The 16690-nt window shown below is 54.0% G+C and overlaps 1 protein-coding gene across 10 annotated transcripts in view; it reads left to right on the top strand.

Moving 5' to 3' along the window:
• Positions 1–15658, top strand: part of ZHX3 (zinc fingers and homeoboxes 3) — a 125152-nt gene extending 109494 nt beyond the window's left edge. For 8 of the 10 annotated variants that reach the window (XM_049100673.1, XM_035705848.2, XM_025470077.3 and 5 more), the window contains 2 exons: positions 4485–7508; positions 9490–15658. In XM_049100673.1, coding sequence (XP_048956630.1) covers positions 4637–7508; positions 9490–9500 — 2883 coding nt within the window. In that variant the 5' untranslated portion in view covers positions 4485–4636 and the 3' untranslated portion in view covers positions 9501–15658. The remainder of the gene's footprint in view (positions 1–4484; positions 7509–9489) is intronic. The other 2 variants (XR_004809021.2, XR_003145157.3) reach the window with 2 other exon arrangements.
• The last annotated feature ends 1032 nt before the right edge of the window (positions 15659–16690 follow it).

Here is a 16690-nt window from a genome sequence, read left to right as displayed (position 1 = left end):
CGATCCCAGGACCCCGGGATGATGATCAGAGCCAAAGGCAGACGCTCAACCACTGAGCCACCCAGGCGTCCCTATTAGCTGCAACTTTGAATTGAGTAACTCTGAATTCCCAAAGACGGGTTTTTTTTTTTAAAGTTACAGGCTTTTGTTCTTATTTCTTCATTAAAAAAATTATGACATTTTCAAGACAGACTATAGAAAAGATTATATAAAGAATGACGAACATGCGGTTGTCATCTGGACCTTCTCTGTGAATCTTTGGCAGCATAAAACCTTGCATTTATATCAGCCTATGTCACCCAGGGCTTGATTTAGGAAACACTGTGTTTCCACATGGTAATTATGACCTCTTTTGTCAGAGCTGGTTCATGAATGTCTTCTGGTTGAATGGTTTTCTAGATAATTTAGGCTTTACCCTGTAAGTACCCCTTTTATTGGATACCCTTTTAAAAGTATCTGGCAGATAAACCCAAACTTACCTAAATGGGTAACATTGCTAAGTATAGCCTCATGGTAAGCATCCAGGGTGTTCACTGAAGAATTCTTTCAACTTTTTCATGTGTTTGAAAATTTTTCTAATAAATATTGAGGGGAAAAGATCACTTTGGAAAGTCCTGCAGCCCTTATTCCAACAGTGTTGTGGTTCCTCGGAGAGCCCAGTGCATGGAGTACTTAAGGCTGCAGGCCCTGGAGCCAGACTGCCGGGGTCCCTGTGCAGTACACTTCAGGCAGGTACTCTCCTTCTCTGAGCCTTGCCTTTCTTGCCTGTAAAATGGGAATGATTAGTTCCTGCTTGGAGTTTGCTGTGAGAGTGAACTGAGAAGATGTGTATGCAGAGCCTCCTCTAGTAACGAACACACCACTTGGGCAGTGTGGCCACTACCGCCAGTACTGTTCTCTTGCTACTGCCTTCCGCATTGACCACTGACTGACCCACTCAGAGAATCATCAGGAGTGCTATTCTCCATGATCATTGACTTGAAGGACAGTTTGGGGTACTTTGAGACCTAATTTTGAATGACAGGGAATTCTTCCCTAAATCAAGTCCATCTTTGTAAGTGAAGTACCAGGAATGTGATTTACATCTTCCCCGGTAAAGCCCAGTCAAGGTGAAGCCCCACCACACGCCTCAGTGATGGCACCGTGTCTTGGGTGTCTGTGTGCTGTCAGGGACCCCACACACCTGCTCCTGAGTTCCGCCGGCCGCCTACCTCCAGGCGAGCACATGGCCTCTTCTCTGTGTTGGTGCTGCTTTTAGCTGACAGGTCTGCGTCCTCTTTGCTCTCTTCTCTCCAACCTGACGTTCACAACCATTGCCGTTCACCTCTTCCCAGGGCAGGGGTAAACCATACCAGAGTAGGTTGGGCAGTATCACAGAGAAGTGACGTCCTCTGTGCAGGGACCTCCGAAGTGGGAATGATACCCCTCTTGTACAGAAGTGAGTGCTTTAGCACTCTGTCCTCCGCCCCTCTTGGGTTTGACCTCGGAGTGGTTTTTAGCATATTCATAGTTTTTTTTTTTTTTTGCCATCATCACGACTAAGAACATTTAATCACCCCAAAAGAAACCTCAACCCATTAACAGTCACTCCCCATTCTCCCCTCAGCCTTTGGCAACCACTAGTCTACTTTCCATCACTGCGGATTTATCTTCTCTGGGCATCTCATGTGAATGCAGTCATGTTATCTGTGGCATTTGTGACTGCCTACTTGGAGTGCGCGTGTTCCCATCTATGTTGTGGCATGTAATGGGTACTTCATTCCTTTTTATGGCTGAATAATCCATTATATAGACATACTAGCTTGTGTCTATCCATCTGTTGATGCACATTGAGGTTGTTTCTACCTTTTGGCTATTCTGATGATGTCATAAGTACCTGTGTACAGGTGTTTGTATGAATATATTTTTACTACTTTTGTGTGTATACCTACCACTGGAATTACTGGGTCTTATATAGCATATTTAACTTTTTGAAGAAATGCCAAACTGATTTACAAAGTGGCTGTTACCACTTTACATCTCCCCGGCAACATATGAACGGTCTAATTTCACCACATCTTTGCCTATATGTGTCATTGTTATATGTCATTGTGACGAATGCCATCCTGGTGGGTGTGAAGTGCTATCTCATTGTGGTTTGGGTTTGCATTTCCCTAAGGACTAATCATGTTGAGCACTTTTGTACATGCTTATCAGCCATTTGTAGATCATCTTTGGAGAAATGTCTTTTTAAATCCTTTACCTATTTTTTAATTGGGTCATTTGTCTTTTTATTGTTGAGTTTTAAGCTTTCTTTACATATTCTGGATACAAGCCCCTTATCAGATACATGATTTGCAAATAAACTCTCCCATTCTGTGAGTGGTCTTTTTTACTTTCTCAGTGGTGGCTTTTTTTTTTTTTTTCTTTTAAAGATCTTATTTATTTATGAAAGACACACACACAGAGAGAGGGAGAGAGAGAGAGGCAAAGACACAGGCAGAGAGAGAAGCAGGCTCCATGCAGGGAGCCTGAATCGGGGCTCGATCCCGGGACTCCAGGATCACGCCCTGGGCTGAAGGCAGGCACTAAACCACTGAGCCACCCAGAGATCCCCCATAGTGGTGGCTTTTTGAAGCACAACCATGTTTAATTTGATGGCATCCAGCTCACCTGTTTTTTCTCACATCACTTACAGCTTCAGGTATTCTATTTGATGTCCTCAGTGAAAATCCGATTTGCTCACTAAATACGTAACTGCATCACTCTTAGTTTTCCTGACTTGGAATTGTGAAGCACTTGGCTTAAAATGTGTGCCAACAGTATATAGAGGATCATATAAATATTGATACTTATTGAGCTGGTGAATCCATTTCGGTGCATTTAGCCTCAGGAAATAATTTGATAGAGGAGATACATGCTATTGTATACAATACATGTATTGTAATGCCCAGAGGTCATTTCACTGTGAGAGTGGGACCCTGGAAGCCTGTTCAGGAGCAGAGGAGGGTGACTGATTATATTCCTAGTGCGACATTACGAAGCAGCTATCGAATGTTATCATTAAAATCTTATTTAATGAACATGTTTGTGGTGGAATCTTCAATAAAAAAAACAAAACACAAGCATGTGTCCAGTATGACAAAAATATGTATAAGATACCTGGACTAGGAGGAAGGGTATACAAAATTATAGGCGGTTTTATTTTCTTCCATTTCATCTAATACTGATATTTTATCTTTGCTATTAAAAATATTTTTAAAATGTGTGTCTAACATTTCAGATCAGTGAGGCAAAAGGTGACAAGCTGTGAGGTCTGGTGTGTTTATTCTTGTCCCACCCCAACTGGTTTTGTGGTAGGAATGATCTATCAAAGCTGTGATCATCAGGGTGAGGCTTGCAAACAGAAAAATAGTTGGCTGTGTGTATTTAAGAACTTGAATAGAAATATTTTCATTCTCTTCACATTTTCATATCTAAACACTGATGATGACGTGATTTTGGAATTAGAATTACTACTATTTTAGTCGTTATTAGCATTACACTTTGCTAAAAGAAAGGTAAGGGTGATTATGGTGATATTATGTTAATAGGGGCCGCAGACACACTTTCCTCATGGCAGCTCATGAAAGAATTGTAATTATTCGAAATTTTCAGCATTTGAAATACATTTCAAATGGATCAAATATTTTAAAGTTATTTTTTTTAAAGGCACTAAAGGAAATGAAAAGGTCACCACAACCCGAGGTCACATGTAGAGTGCCTACCCAGGGGGAGGCCACAGGTTGGGGTGGCTGCGCACAGAGAAAGCACATACAGCTTGCTGTACGCCAGACTGGGTCTGTGGATCCCCTGACCCTCTGACCTTGGGCTCTGCCTGCGAGATGTGGTTCAGGATGTAGCCAGTACCTGAGGCGATTCTCCTTCAGCGGCCTGGGCAGCAGGCAGGGAAGGGCCACAGCAGGGGACCCGGCTCCTGTGGCAGCCAGCCTCCCCACTCTCCACTTCACACCCGGCAGCTGACTAGGCCTCTGGGCCTGACTTGGGAGAAGCAGAGGCGGCGTCTTGTTCTCATATGTGGGAAGGCTATGAAAAGAAAAAACCCTCGTTGGCCCAAACATTTAAACAAGGATTACACTAGGATGTTTTGTTCTCACTCTGACATGGTCAGAATTAATTTGGAGGTCCAAAAGAGGATTATTTTGTTGTTGTTGTTGTTGTTGTTGTTGCTTGGTTTTTGAATCTGAGTTACTTAATACAAGAATACAGAGGGAAATACAAAACAAAACACATGGCTTAAGTCTGTCAAATGGTATTGGAATATCCCCAGGTCATTCTTCAGGGTACTGTTTTGTTGGTGTTTGGGGGGCTCCACATTCAAGTTGCTGGTGAACTTTCTCAAGAAAAGGCCCCGATGGGAGAAGGCAAGCAGTGGGGTGCATCTGGGTATCAGAGTACACAGACCTTAGAGATCATGATCATTTGTTTTTCCCCTTCCTCTTTAGGTTTAATAGGAAAAGCTTGCTTTCTGCAGACAACTGAAAAAACTGCCTTTGGAAACTGTTTCTTTGGCCTGCATGGAGCAGCTGGGACTTACACTGTGAGGCCCTTGACGGGATAAGCTCTCACCCACTGATCATCCAGAGTGATTGTCACCATGGCCAGCAAGAGGAAGTCCACCACCCCGTGCATGATCCCTGTGAAGACCGTGGTGCTGCAGGAACCCGGTGCGGAGGCCCAGCCTGCCGCAGCTCTGCCCGAAGGACCCCCGCAGGAGCTGCCCCCTGAAGTGCCAGCTACCAGCAGCGAGGTCGCCCAGACGGCCAGCAGTACCGACGGCGCTGCCCTGGCCAATGGGCACCGGAGCACTTTGGATGGCTACTCGTATTCCTGCAGATACTGTGATTTCAGATCCCAGGACATAACCCAGTTTGTGGGACACATGAACTCAGAGCACATGGACTTTACTAAGGACCCAACTTTTGTCTGCACTGAATGCAGTTTTCTGGCAAAAACTCCTGAGGGACTTTCTCTGCACAATGCCAAGTGTCACTCGGGGGAAGCCAGCTTTGTGTGGAATGTGGCCAAGCCAGACAATCATGTCATCGTGGAGCAGAGTGTCCCTGAGAGCACCTGCACTCCTGACCTATCGAGTGAGCCCAACACTGAAGGGACCGATGGACAGGCTGAAATCATCATTACCAAAACCCCAATCATGAAGATAATGAAAGGCAAAGCTGAAGCCAAAAAAATTCATACACTCAAGGAGAACCTCCCCAGTCAGCCTGTGGGTGACACGGCCTTACCAAACCCCTCAGCTGGGGAGAGTGAGGCGAAGGAGGGGGATCACTCCTTTGTCAACGGGGCGGTCCCGGTCGCTCAGCCAGCCAGCAGCTCGGCAAAAGGGCCGCATGTGGCCAATGGTCCCCTGCTGGGAGCGGTGCCGGTTCTGCCGGCTGGTCTGGCACAGTTCCTCCCCCTGCAGCAGCCGCCCCCCGTGCACGCCCAGCACCACGGCCACCAGCCGCTGCCCACTTCCAAGTCCCTGCCCAAGGTGATGATCCCACTGAGCAGCATCCCCACCTACAATGCGGCCATGGATTCCAACAGCTTTCTCAAGAACTCCTTCCACAAGTTCCCCTACCCGACCAAAGCTGAGCTCTGCTACTTGACTGTTGTCACCAAGTACCCGGAAGAGCAGCTCAAGATCTGGTTCACAGCCCAGAGGCTGAAGCAGGGCATCAGCTGGTCCCCCGAGGAGATCGAGGACGCCCGGAAAAAGATGTTCAATACGGTCATTCAGTCCGTACCCCAGCCCACAATCACTGTCCTCAACACGCCCCTGGTGGCCAGTGCCGGCGGCGTGCAGCACCTCATCCAGGCCGCCCTCCCGGGCCACGTGGTGGGGCAGCCCGAGGGCGCAGCGGGTGGCCTGCTGGTCACGCAGCCACTGATGGCCAATGGGCTGCAGGCGCCCAGCTCAGCCCTGCCGCCGGCGGTCACGTCGGTCCCCAAGCAGCCCACTGTGGCGCCCATTAACACTGTGTGCTCCAACACCACGTCGGCCGTGAAGGTGGTCAACGCGGCCCAGTCGCTGCTCACGGCGTGCCCCAGCATCACCTCCCAAGCCTTCCTGGACGCCAGCATCTACAAGAACAAGAAGTCTCACGAACAGCTGTCCGCCCTGAAAGGAAGCTTCTGTCGGAACCAGTTCCCGGGGCAGAGCGAGGTGGAGCATCTGACCAGAGTGACGGGCCTCAGCACCAGGGAGGTGCGCAAGTGGTTCAGCGACCGCCGGTACCACTGCCGGAACCTCAAGGGCTCCAGGACCATGCTGCCCGGTGACCCCGGCGCCATCATCATCGACCCCGGGCCCGAGGCGCCCTTCTCCCCAGCGGCAGCCAAGGCCCCCGAGGTGCCCTGCGGCCCGCCCGCGGCCACCCTGGCTGCCCCCCCTTCCGCCAGACGCCAGGCCTGGCACCAGACCCCCGACTTCACGCCAACCAAGTACAAGGAGCGAGCCCCCGAGCAGCTCAGAGCCCTGGAGAGCAGTTTTGCGCAGAACCCTCTTCCTCCCGACGACGAGCTGGACCGCCTGAGGACGGAAACCAAGATGACCCGGAGAGAGATCGACAGCTGGTTCTCAGAGAGGCGGAAGAGAGTGGGTGCCGAGGACACCAGGAGGGCTGATGGGGGCGCTGCTCTGGAGGAGGAGGAGGTGGTGGCTGTGGCTGCGGAGGACGAGGCGGGGGACGAGGAGCTGGTGGGGGACCTCAGGGTCCCCGGCGAAGATGGCTCCCCGGAGGCGCTCGGCGGCCACTTGCTGGCGGAGCGCAAGGTCAGCCCCATCAAGATCAACCTCAAGAACCTGCGGGTCACCGAGGCCAACGGCAGGAGCGAGCTCCCGGGGCCGGGCGCCTGCGAGCCCGAGGAGGAAGGGCCCGGCAAGCCGGCCGAGCAGCCCCCCGGCAAGGCGAGCTGCAAGAAGACCGCCCAGCAGCGGCACCTGCTGCGCCAGCTGTTCGTGCAGACGCGATGGCCCAGCACCCAGGACTACGACGCCATCATGGCCCAGACTGGCCTGCCGCGGCCTGAGGTGGTGCGCTGGTTTGGGGACAGTAGGTACGCCCTGAAGAACGGCCAGCTCAAGTGGTACGAAGACTATAAGCGGGGCAACTTCCCCCCAGGCCTGCTGGTCGTCACCCCGGGCAACCGGGAGCTGCTGCAGGGCTATTACCTGTCGCACAAGACGCTGTGCGAGGAGGACCTGCAGAGCCTCTGCGACAAGACCCAGATGAGCTCCCAGCAGGTGAAGCAGTGGTTTGCGGAGAAAATGGGCGAGGAGACCCGGGCTGTGGCGGACACAGGCGGTGAGGACCAGGGCGCCGGCGAGCCCGCGGCTGGGCACAAAGGGACGGGGGACGCGTATTCGGAGGTGTCGGAGAACAGTGAGTCGTGGGAGCCCGGCGCCCCTGAGGTCGGCTCGGAGCCCGTTGATGCCCCGAGTCCCCAGGCTGGACTTCAGCTGGGTAAGGAGCCCACAGGGGCCAGGGTCATCCTCTGAGGGGAGGGTGGGGGGCCTCCCTGACAGGCCGCTGGGACGTCTGCCCTCCTGAAGCTCCCTGGCAGTGGGACCCAGTGGCTGGGCTGCTTCAGCAGGCGCCCTGGGAGCAGAATAGGAATGTGACCTATGATCCGATATATTTCCTGGGTCTTTAAACCTGTGCATGGGAAGGTACACAGTGAGCCTACAAGGGTGTGAGCTTTTCTAGTCATTTCTCAGCGGTGGGAGAATAGGTCAGAGCGCCATCGGAGTCAGGCAGGACCACAACCCCTGGGTGTAGGAGAGAGCAATGGGACTGTTGGAGAAATTCAACTCAGAACTGCGAGCAAAAGGAAAGCGGCGCTTGGATTGCCCTTAGGTAAGGGAAGTGCTTTCATTTAAATGATGAAAGTTCCATAATTTACATTTCTGTTGCTCTTTCTGATTTGGAGTAATGGAAAATCATCTTCTCTCTTAGACATACATGGAATCAAAAGCTTGAGTTTCATTCCTCAGTTTCTCCAGATCATATCCCTGGTATTAACCCTCAAAAGAAAACTTTATTCATGAGAGACACACAGAGAGAGGCAGGGACATAGGCAGAGGGAGAAGCAGGCTCCCTCCAGGGAGCCAATGTGGGACTCGATCCCAGGACCTGGGATCACGCCCTGGGTCAAAGGCAGATGCTCAGCCACTGAGCCACCCCAGTTCCTGAAAGAAAACTTCAGAAGATGATTTTATTGAAGATAGTTTTGAAGCCACGGACAAGTCCCATTGTGGGTATCGGGTCCCGACCCTCAAAGTTCCCAGCCTCCCCCTTGCCTCCCCATCCTTGGGTGTTTGCCTCCCCAGAGGCCTCATCACAGGATGGCCAGGAGCCACGAGACTTAGCTCTTCACAGGGGGCTGTGGAAACCAAACAAGTGTCTGGATTCTCAGATTCTCCGATTTGGGGACCTTTAGAAGTTGGTTCTAGGGCCTGGTATTTCCAGACTTGATCTTGTTTTCCTGAAGGGCCCCATGAGTCAGTGAAGCCCTCCTGGGGAGTGGTGGGCTCCAGGGAACAGGACTGGCTTCTCAGGGCTGGTGTCTTGGGCACCTTCTCCAGCATGGGCCTGCCCTTGGGGAATGCCCACCCCCGGCTTGCTGGCAGTAAAACAAATTGATTCCTTTTTCTGTTTGTTTAAATTAAAATTTCGCCGAAGTATATTCTTGGGTAGCTGGAGAGAGAGGGTGGTGGTTGGTTATACAACCTTGTGAATATATTTAAAGCCATTTAATTGTATATTCAAAGATGGTTAAAATGGCAGCTTTTATGTTATGTATATTTTATCACAATTTAAAAAGAAAAAGCTAACCTGGAGGTGGGATGAGTAGGGTTGAGTCACAAGCGCTGGTCCCCCTCAGCTCCTAGGTCCACCACTGGGTGAAGTGTTCTGTCCCCGGCGGGACAGCAGATGGGGCACTGTGGCCTCATCCTCTTCTGTCTGAAGCAGATAACCCCTGGGTTCAGGAAGGGCTTGTCTGTTTGTACCCCGTTTCTCTGTGGCCAGCCTCGGAGCAAGGGCCACGTCGACAAGTGTCACAGACGATGAGCCTCTGAACAACCCCGCAGACTTTGACCTCAGGGGTAGAGGAAATCTGCAGAAGGTACAGACACTAGCCCCAGCTGCTGTCGTGTGAGAACATGGATTCTGGAGAGCTGGCGGGGAAGGGCAGGAAAAGGCAGATGGGGACGGGGTCCCGGGTGGCAGCCGCCTGGGGTTTGGTGGTGGGTCCCTGGGGAGCAGGTTTACCCTGCACACTCTCCTTCACCAGCCCTCGGGCTGCAGGATTGGGGGGTGGCTGGCAGGAGAGCCTTGCTCCCGGCATTGAGAGGTCCCCAAAGCGCGGCGAGGACCATGCTGCCTCAGGGGCTGTGCAGGTGGCAGTTGATGTGGAGGTGACAGGCCTGTGTTTTCTCCTCAGAAACAGACTGAATTTGAACTGATTACTCTGAAGGACTGGCCAGTCCGGGATGCCGCCTGCCATGTGGAAGGGCTCAACCTGACTCTCTGCTGCCACGTGCTGTCCCCATGCCCATCACTGGGCATGCACGAGAGCTTCTGGAGGCCTCGTCACCAGCCCAGAGCGCGCCGCCACCTCCGGCCTGCCGCCACCGAGCAAGCCAGCGGGGAGAGTAGAGTTCTTGTCAGTTCTTCCTCCCACGATGTAGGGCCTTTCCTTTGCCTTCCAGTGGATAAAATAGTTCAGATTTCATATTCATAGACACGGAATCAAGTTTTTAACATATAAATCCGCCTATACACATTTAATAAAACATCAGATTATAAACACTTTCATTACATAGAAACTTTGGTTAGCAAGCAGTACGTTGTCTTTTACATCATCTCTGAAAACGCCCTGTGTCTGTTCTCTGGAGATCCTGGGCCGCGTGTCCCCTGCACAGTGGGCAGGGCGCACCAGTCTGAAGCCCCAGGCGCCCCTGTGCGCCCGTCAAGGGAAGGCAGTATCTTTGCAGAGGCCTCCACCCCGGCGGCCAGCACCGGGCCACCTGCTCGCCTTGCCCCGTGGGCGGATCAGCGGGCACCGCCCTCACCTGTGAGCTGAAAACCCACTGCTCACCAGGTAGCCTTTGCTCACCGCCCTCGTACGTGGTTCCAGCTGTTCTTCTTGTTTGTGGGAGTTTGAATCATGGACCAGAACTTTTCAGTTATCAGATCAACTTAAAGAAGCATTTGTTGTTAAACCTGATGTACTGACCTATGTGCCCATGTTCTTGTTGTTTCTTTTTCAATCTAGATGTGTTGAGAGTGAGAGGAAAATTGGAAAAAGAAACAGGCAGGGCTGAAAGTAGAGGTGCGCGGACCCGGCACGTGGCTCTGGCAGCTGTGGTTTTTTGGAGCCCTTGACCCACACTCACTTCAAGGCTGCCTGTGTCTGGGAAGGAAGACCCGCACTCGGCTGGGAGTAGGAGTGAGCACTGCTGGGATCTGGGGACTTGGGGCGGTGCTGCATACGGAGACCGACACGTTGGGGTTCCTGGCAGCACACCCGGAGGACTCAGGGCCCCCCGCTGAGGGCCTGCCTGGGTGCTGGACATCACTAGACAGGCCCTGCTGAGGATGTTAAGTTCTGCACTATGTCCCCAGATTTGGAAACAAGATCGTCTACTTAAGCCTAATCCTCATATTCATTTTTTTTTTAATTGAGAAAAATCACAGGAAAAGGTGCTTTTGAAACACTGGGAAACTGGCTTACAAAGCTGTACTACATGGTAAATCCCCATTTCCCCCAAACTGGCTGCTCTGAGAGCAGCGGCAAGTGGAGACAGGGCAGCAGAAGTCATGTCCCCCGCAGCTCCGCTCGCCTCCCGGAGACCACCTGCCTCCCAAAGCACCGAGGCCTTGTAAGCCTGCTCCTCCCGGCCAGGGCGGGGTGGGCGGCACCAGGGGCCCCCGAGAGAGGGCAGGGGCTTGGGCACAACAGCCCATGGTGGGTGGTGCTGTCCTCCTTGCCCGCCCTGGAGCTGGACCAGGGGACGCATCTTGCTGGCTTGGCTCTAAGGCGAAGATGGAGGTGGCCCTTCTGCCTTCCAGGAGAGGGCTTTCGCTGGAAACCAAAAGCCCTCGAGCCCCCGTTCTTCTAAAGTGTCTTCTGCTCTCCTGGGCCCAGTAGGGACCACCTCGTAGTTGTTTCAAATGTGACATGTGAGCACTTGGCAAGTCTGTGCCCCTTGTTTGTGTCCTTTGCATTGGAGCATGAAGCTCTTTAGCCCCAAAGACGTCTCGGCAGAATTGGTGAGCGGCGATTGCCTTCCTTCAGAGAACAGACACCTGGAGCTTTTCCTTTAGTGTTTATGTACGTGCAGATTAATTTATATATACACATAGATACAGGACAGATACTCATCTGATATTTTCTGATAAAGTGCACATCTGAGGTGGCTGTTGGGGAAGGTAGCCTGTGTTGGAGGGAAGGCCGGTCCCCTGGGAGCAGCTGAGGCCACCCGGCCGGAAACCGTCTGAGTGCCTGAGACCCCATCCTGCCGCCTCACTCCCAGAGCCCCGCATGCACTGCACAAGGGGCTTTACAGAGGATTTTCTTGGTTATTTAAGTTATATATCATTTACAACCCAAACAGCAAAAGAAAAACTAAATTACATGGTGGACAAGTTCATGCAGGACGTAGCGACCCGGCTTCGGCACCAGCCCAGCTTTAGAAGGTGGAGAGGCTACAGGCCTGCCCGCCTGGGCGTGTTTTCCTCAGAGGTTAGCCCTGCCCAGTGGCCAGGGCCATCCCACAATGGCAGGACTGCCCAGGTAAGGAGCCCCGCAGACAAGACTGTCCTTCCTCCTCCCTGCGCTCTGGACCAGAGCAGACGGTGGGGTTGGAGCCCTATACTCGCAAGAATCAGAAGAATCAGACGATCAGAGGTGATGGCAAGAGGGCCGGCAGGGTGGGTGAGCAGGTGCCCAGGGCTCTGGGTGCTTGGGGAGCACAGCCAACCTGGTACACAGACCGACACAGGTCCGGAGTTTGGGGGTGTGGGACCGCAGCAGCAGGCCCTGTGTCCTGTCGCAGGACAGATCACTGTGGTTTTGCATGCTGTCGAAGGGTGTCTGTGATTTCGCCTCGGGCAGATGGCGGTCTGTGGGCTGAAGAGTTGAGAGGTGGGGTTAGTCTCTCCTGAAGAAAAGGCTGTTGTATGAGGTGACTCATCTTTCCCCTCTTTGTATGCACGTGGACTCGTCAGAGATAGTAAAATATTTCAGTGTTTCTTGTCACCTATGTCTGGCACATGTTTGGTTTATTATATTTTTTACATGGGGTTGTAGATTCTGTTGTAATAGGTGAAACCCGATCACCATTCTGATAAAGGAAGTCTGGGTTTATGATACACATACTTTACATATTTTGATTACTTATTTTAATTCTTGACTATTAAAGGAGGGTTTTGATTTGAGAGGAGGGTTCTCATTTTCAGGAGCCTCCGGTTCCTGAAATAGAGGGCCTGGTTGGATGGCCTGTTGGCATTTGGGGTTTGGTAGTGCTGTGTGACTTGGAGCTCCTGGCTTGGCCAAGTGACTGGCGGCTGTCCCGGGGGACCAAAGCGCCTTGACCCGAGGCCCTGCTCCCTGTTCCCCAGAAGCACGGCTGTGGGAGCCGGGCAGAGTTGGCGGAGCTCGTGGGCTCCCAGTGCACGGATGGCGGCATCCCAGCTGGCGGTGGGAGGCTGTCCCACCAGGAAGTCTCCGCATGGTTTCCAGGCTGAGATGTGGCTCTTCAACCTCAGTCAGTGGCCCAGTGATAGGTCTCGTGTCACCTCCCTTTCCCCTCTGGCTCTGGGACATCTGTGCCAGGCTGATTCCAGGGAGGGTGGGTGCCGGCCTTTCCCTGCACATCCTCGCGCAGCTCCCGCCTGTGCCACCTGGTCTCCGGCCCTGTCGCCTCTGTCTTCCTCTTCTCTTCTCAGAGCAGCTTTGTCACTTTAACCGTCACAGCCCAGGTGATCCAGGCATTTTGTGAGGGCAGAGAACCGGCCAAGAAGAAAGCCTGAAACCAAATCAAACCTGGAATTTGGGCTTTTTCTAATCTCCCCTCTTTTTTCCTTGCTCAGAGTTGATCTGGGGCAGGTTATTGGTTTGGCTCACCTTTTGTATTAAGTTTAAATTCTCCTTTAGTCCCTCGATGTGCAGGAGAAGAAATGCTGGAGAAGAAAGATCCCATAGATGCGCGAGGATCCACACGACTGAGTTCCGGGCCAGAGCCAGCAGCTGCCTGGGCCAGGAGGCTAACCAGCCGGGCTCTGCGCCCTCCCATCTGGAGCTCCGTCTCCACGTCTCCTGACTCTGCTTCCTTTGCGCCCTTTCCTGAGGAGCACAGGCTCGCCTGGCCTTCCTGCCCAGACCTTGGGGGCCAAGTGGGTGTGGCTGGGGGGAGCACCTGCCCTGGAGAAAGCAGGGCGTGGGGAGCCCGAGCCGCCCCCTCATCGTCCTCTCCCCCAGCCAGACTGTGGTCTGAGGCCATCATGATGTTTCTCTGGCCATTTGTCACAGCCAAGCTGTGCGACACCAGGGCTGAGGAGGCTGGAGGCAGCTTCTCGTCAAAGTGGGGTTTGTGCTTGGGCCAAGTGACCGCGGAAGTGACGACTGTGGGTGCTTCTCGCTGCCTACCCAGTCCCGCTCCACCTCCAGACGGAATGGAGAGGCCTCGGTTAGCGTTTGTTTCTGCCCGAGTCTGCGGTGCTCCTGGCACAGGGTCGTCCTGGAAAGGGGTTTCTGGAACTGACCCAGCAGGTGTGCGCGGGAGTGAGGTCAGGGGTCAGGGTATTTTGGCCCTCGGGGCGATCCAGAGCCTGCTTTTCTGTCGTCAGTCCTGAGCGTACGTCGAGACAGGCCGCTAACCTCCTCTCCTCTGCACGGGGTCCTGGTCCTTCCCCACACTGGAGAGCTGACAGCCGGCCCCAGCGGGCAGCAAGCCTTCTCCGCCAGAGTCCAGAGCAGGGGTGGAAACCGGCGTCTGGCCTGGGCCAGCAGGCCCGGGTCACCACATGGACGAGGGTAGCAGCAAGCACCTGCTGCCTTGATTTTTAAAAATCCTATCTTTTGGTTTGCAGGCTTGCCAGGATCCACAAAGAACCTCCTGCTTGGCTGTCACCGGCCCAAGGCTTCTGCGGCCCCCACAACCTGGCCCTGGTGGCTGCTCGGTTCGGAGCCAGAGGCAGGGTGAGCACAGCTGGCAGGACTGTTCCAGGGGCACGAGGTGGCCTCGTCTGCCGGGGGTCTTCCTGCTGCCTACGGGGGCAGGTGGCGAGCGTCTGAGTGTTGACCTGCTGTAGGTGCCTCTCCCCTGGAGCCCGGCTCTGCCGCGTGCTCACACATACACCCGAGCACTCAAGCGTTAGGGGCTTTTCTTGGCTGATGCTCTAGGCCTGCCCTTCCTCTCCAAGACAAGTGGGTGACTTAGAAGGGTTTGAGGTGTTCGGCTGGAGCCGAAGGTGGATTGTCCAGGGTAGAGGCTGTTCAGAGTCTGAATGGAGAAAGCTGCACACGCAGGGTCTCTCCCCAGGCCCAAACCCCAGAGGAAATGCGCTGGCGGAGGGTGAGACTCTGCCCCCTGGGTGGCTGGTCTGTGATTTGCCTTTAAAGAGAGAGGTTGTCACCCATCCCTGGTCCCTGCCCGTCCAGCAGTCTCCTGGCAGTTTGCTTGAAATGCTGGTGGGGCGGGAGCGCCAGGATGCCTGGAGCTGGCTGGAGGGGGAGCCCGGCTGCCTTCAGCAGGACCCTGCATGGTCAGCGGGCACTCTGTGTGACCAGTGAGAAGGGGTGCCGCCCCGCCTCCCGTGTATGGGGGTTCCTGTGGTGCCTCTGGGCAGCCTCGTCGTTCAGCTGTGTTGGGGGGACCCGACTGGGCCAGGGTAGTTACTACAGAGGAAACACGCCAAGCGTCCTCTCCCCCCTGCCGGCTGTTGCTCACTGAAAGTTTACTGAGCAGTCCTGGCGAAGTTGGGGAGGCTTCCCCGGCTGCGGGGTCCTTCCCGGTGGCCCCGACTCCTGGTTCTACCCCGCCCCCCGCACCTTCTGGTCTTCGATGCCACAGGAGGGCTGGCAAGGGCTGTGAGTGGTTTGCCTTGGTGCGCCTCCTGTCTCCCAGAGGTGGCACAAAGACGTGATCATCATGGTGCTAAGGAAGAGGCCACTGGCCCTGCTTGTCCAGAGGCAAATGGGAACTTGACCGAACTATCCAAGAAGCCCCCGGTCCCGGCCGCCAGGTGTGAGACCAAACTGAGGGGCATACTCGGGGTCCAGCCTGGGTGGCGTGGGAGATTTTTACCCCCGGGGTGGGGGGTGGGGGGACGTGTCTCTTTTAGAACGATGTAACTTGCCTTTGGACCGCGGCTGTGCTGAGGCGGAGCAGTGGGCTGCCCTCTCCGGGCTGCGTCTCCAGGCCTCATGAGGTCCCCTGTGGGGATGCTGCTATTTCTAAGATGCAAATTGCACATTTCCTAGATTTTGTATCTGTGGATTTGGATGAGGGAGCAGAGCCAAACTGCTTATACAATTTGGTATGGGCCGAAATGGTACTTCAAATCTTTTGATTGTTCCTAAATAAAAACCTAAATTTCACGTTTCACATCTGCCGAGTTTCTTTTGTGGGGGAGCCTGAGAAACTAAAAACACCTGACATCTGATTTATTCAGTGGGCAAGCCCGACCTTAAACTCAGCCCATTTCAGGAAAGCTGCACTCACCGCCTCCCACGCTGCTGTGTCCGTGGCACTGGCTTCCACGTGCTGAACTGTGACGTTCTAAGAAATTACGCTACCTAGACAAAGGCAGAGGAGTCAGGCAGTCGTCAGGCGTCTGGTGAAAGGACGCTGGCAAGTCCTTCTTTCCTGTCTTTTCCCCGGAGAAGAGCCCTGTGTGCTCAGGAGGGGCCTTGGAGGAATGCTAAAAGCCCCATTTCTAAGATTCAGAGCACCTGAACCTTGGGGTGGTCGAGGGCCTTGGGGTGGTCCGCCGGGGCAGAGACATACCAGGGTAGGCCAGCGGCTCTTGCCCCTGGTGGACCCCAGGGCCTGTCCCTGACTGGGCCCTCCTGGAGGCCGGCTTAGGCCTTGGGAAAGCAGCTTTGTGTCAAATGTAAGGCAAGTGCTTGGGAGCTAGCCCCACCTGGTGCGGGACCCTGAAGCCAATCAGCCGGGCCCCCAGGGTGGGTGCAGACTCAGGCAGTGGCTTCCAGGCCACACCGGTGGAGAGTTGGCAGCAGAAGCCCACGGGGTGTTGCCGGGAGCTTCTGTGGGGCTGCTGCATGGCCCACAGGCAGGAAACAAGCCCTGCCTGACCCCTGATCCCAAGTCCCCAGGGATAGGGGACCCCAGGGATAGGATAGTCTCCAGGGATAGTCCCCCGAGGAGGGGGGACTATAGAGGCCCCAGTGAGGGGTGGCAGCCTGACGCAGGGCTGGACCCCTTGAGGGAAGGCAGGACCTTACTTTGTTCTAATTTGGTGGGATAGGCTGCCGCTGTTTGTAGTGGTCTCTCCCTTCCAAAGAACAGCCATGGTGGGAGGATAGGGGCTCAAATCAAACGACAGCAGAGTTCCCAACCAGCCCCAGCCTTCAGGTGTTGTTCAGGATGTGGTCAGGAGGGGGGCCTTGTGTTCTC

Source organism: Canis lupus, chromosome 24 (genome assembly GCF_003254725.2).
Source record: "Canis lupus dingo isolate Sandy chromosome 24, ASM325472v2, whole genome shotgun sequence".
Classification (NCBI taxonomy): Eukaryota; Metazoa; Chordata; class Mammalia; order Carnivora; family Canidae; genus Canis; species Canis lupus.
This window is presented reverse-complemented; position numbering and strand designations above follow the sequence as displayed.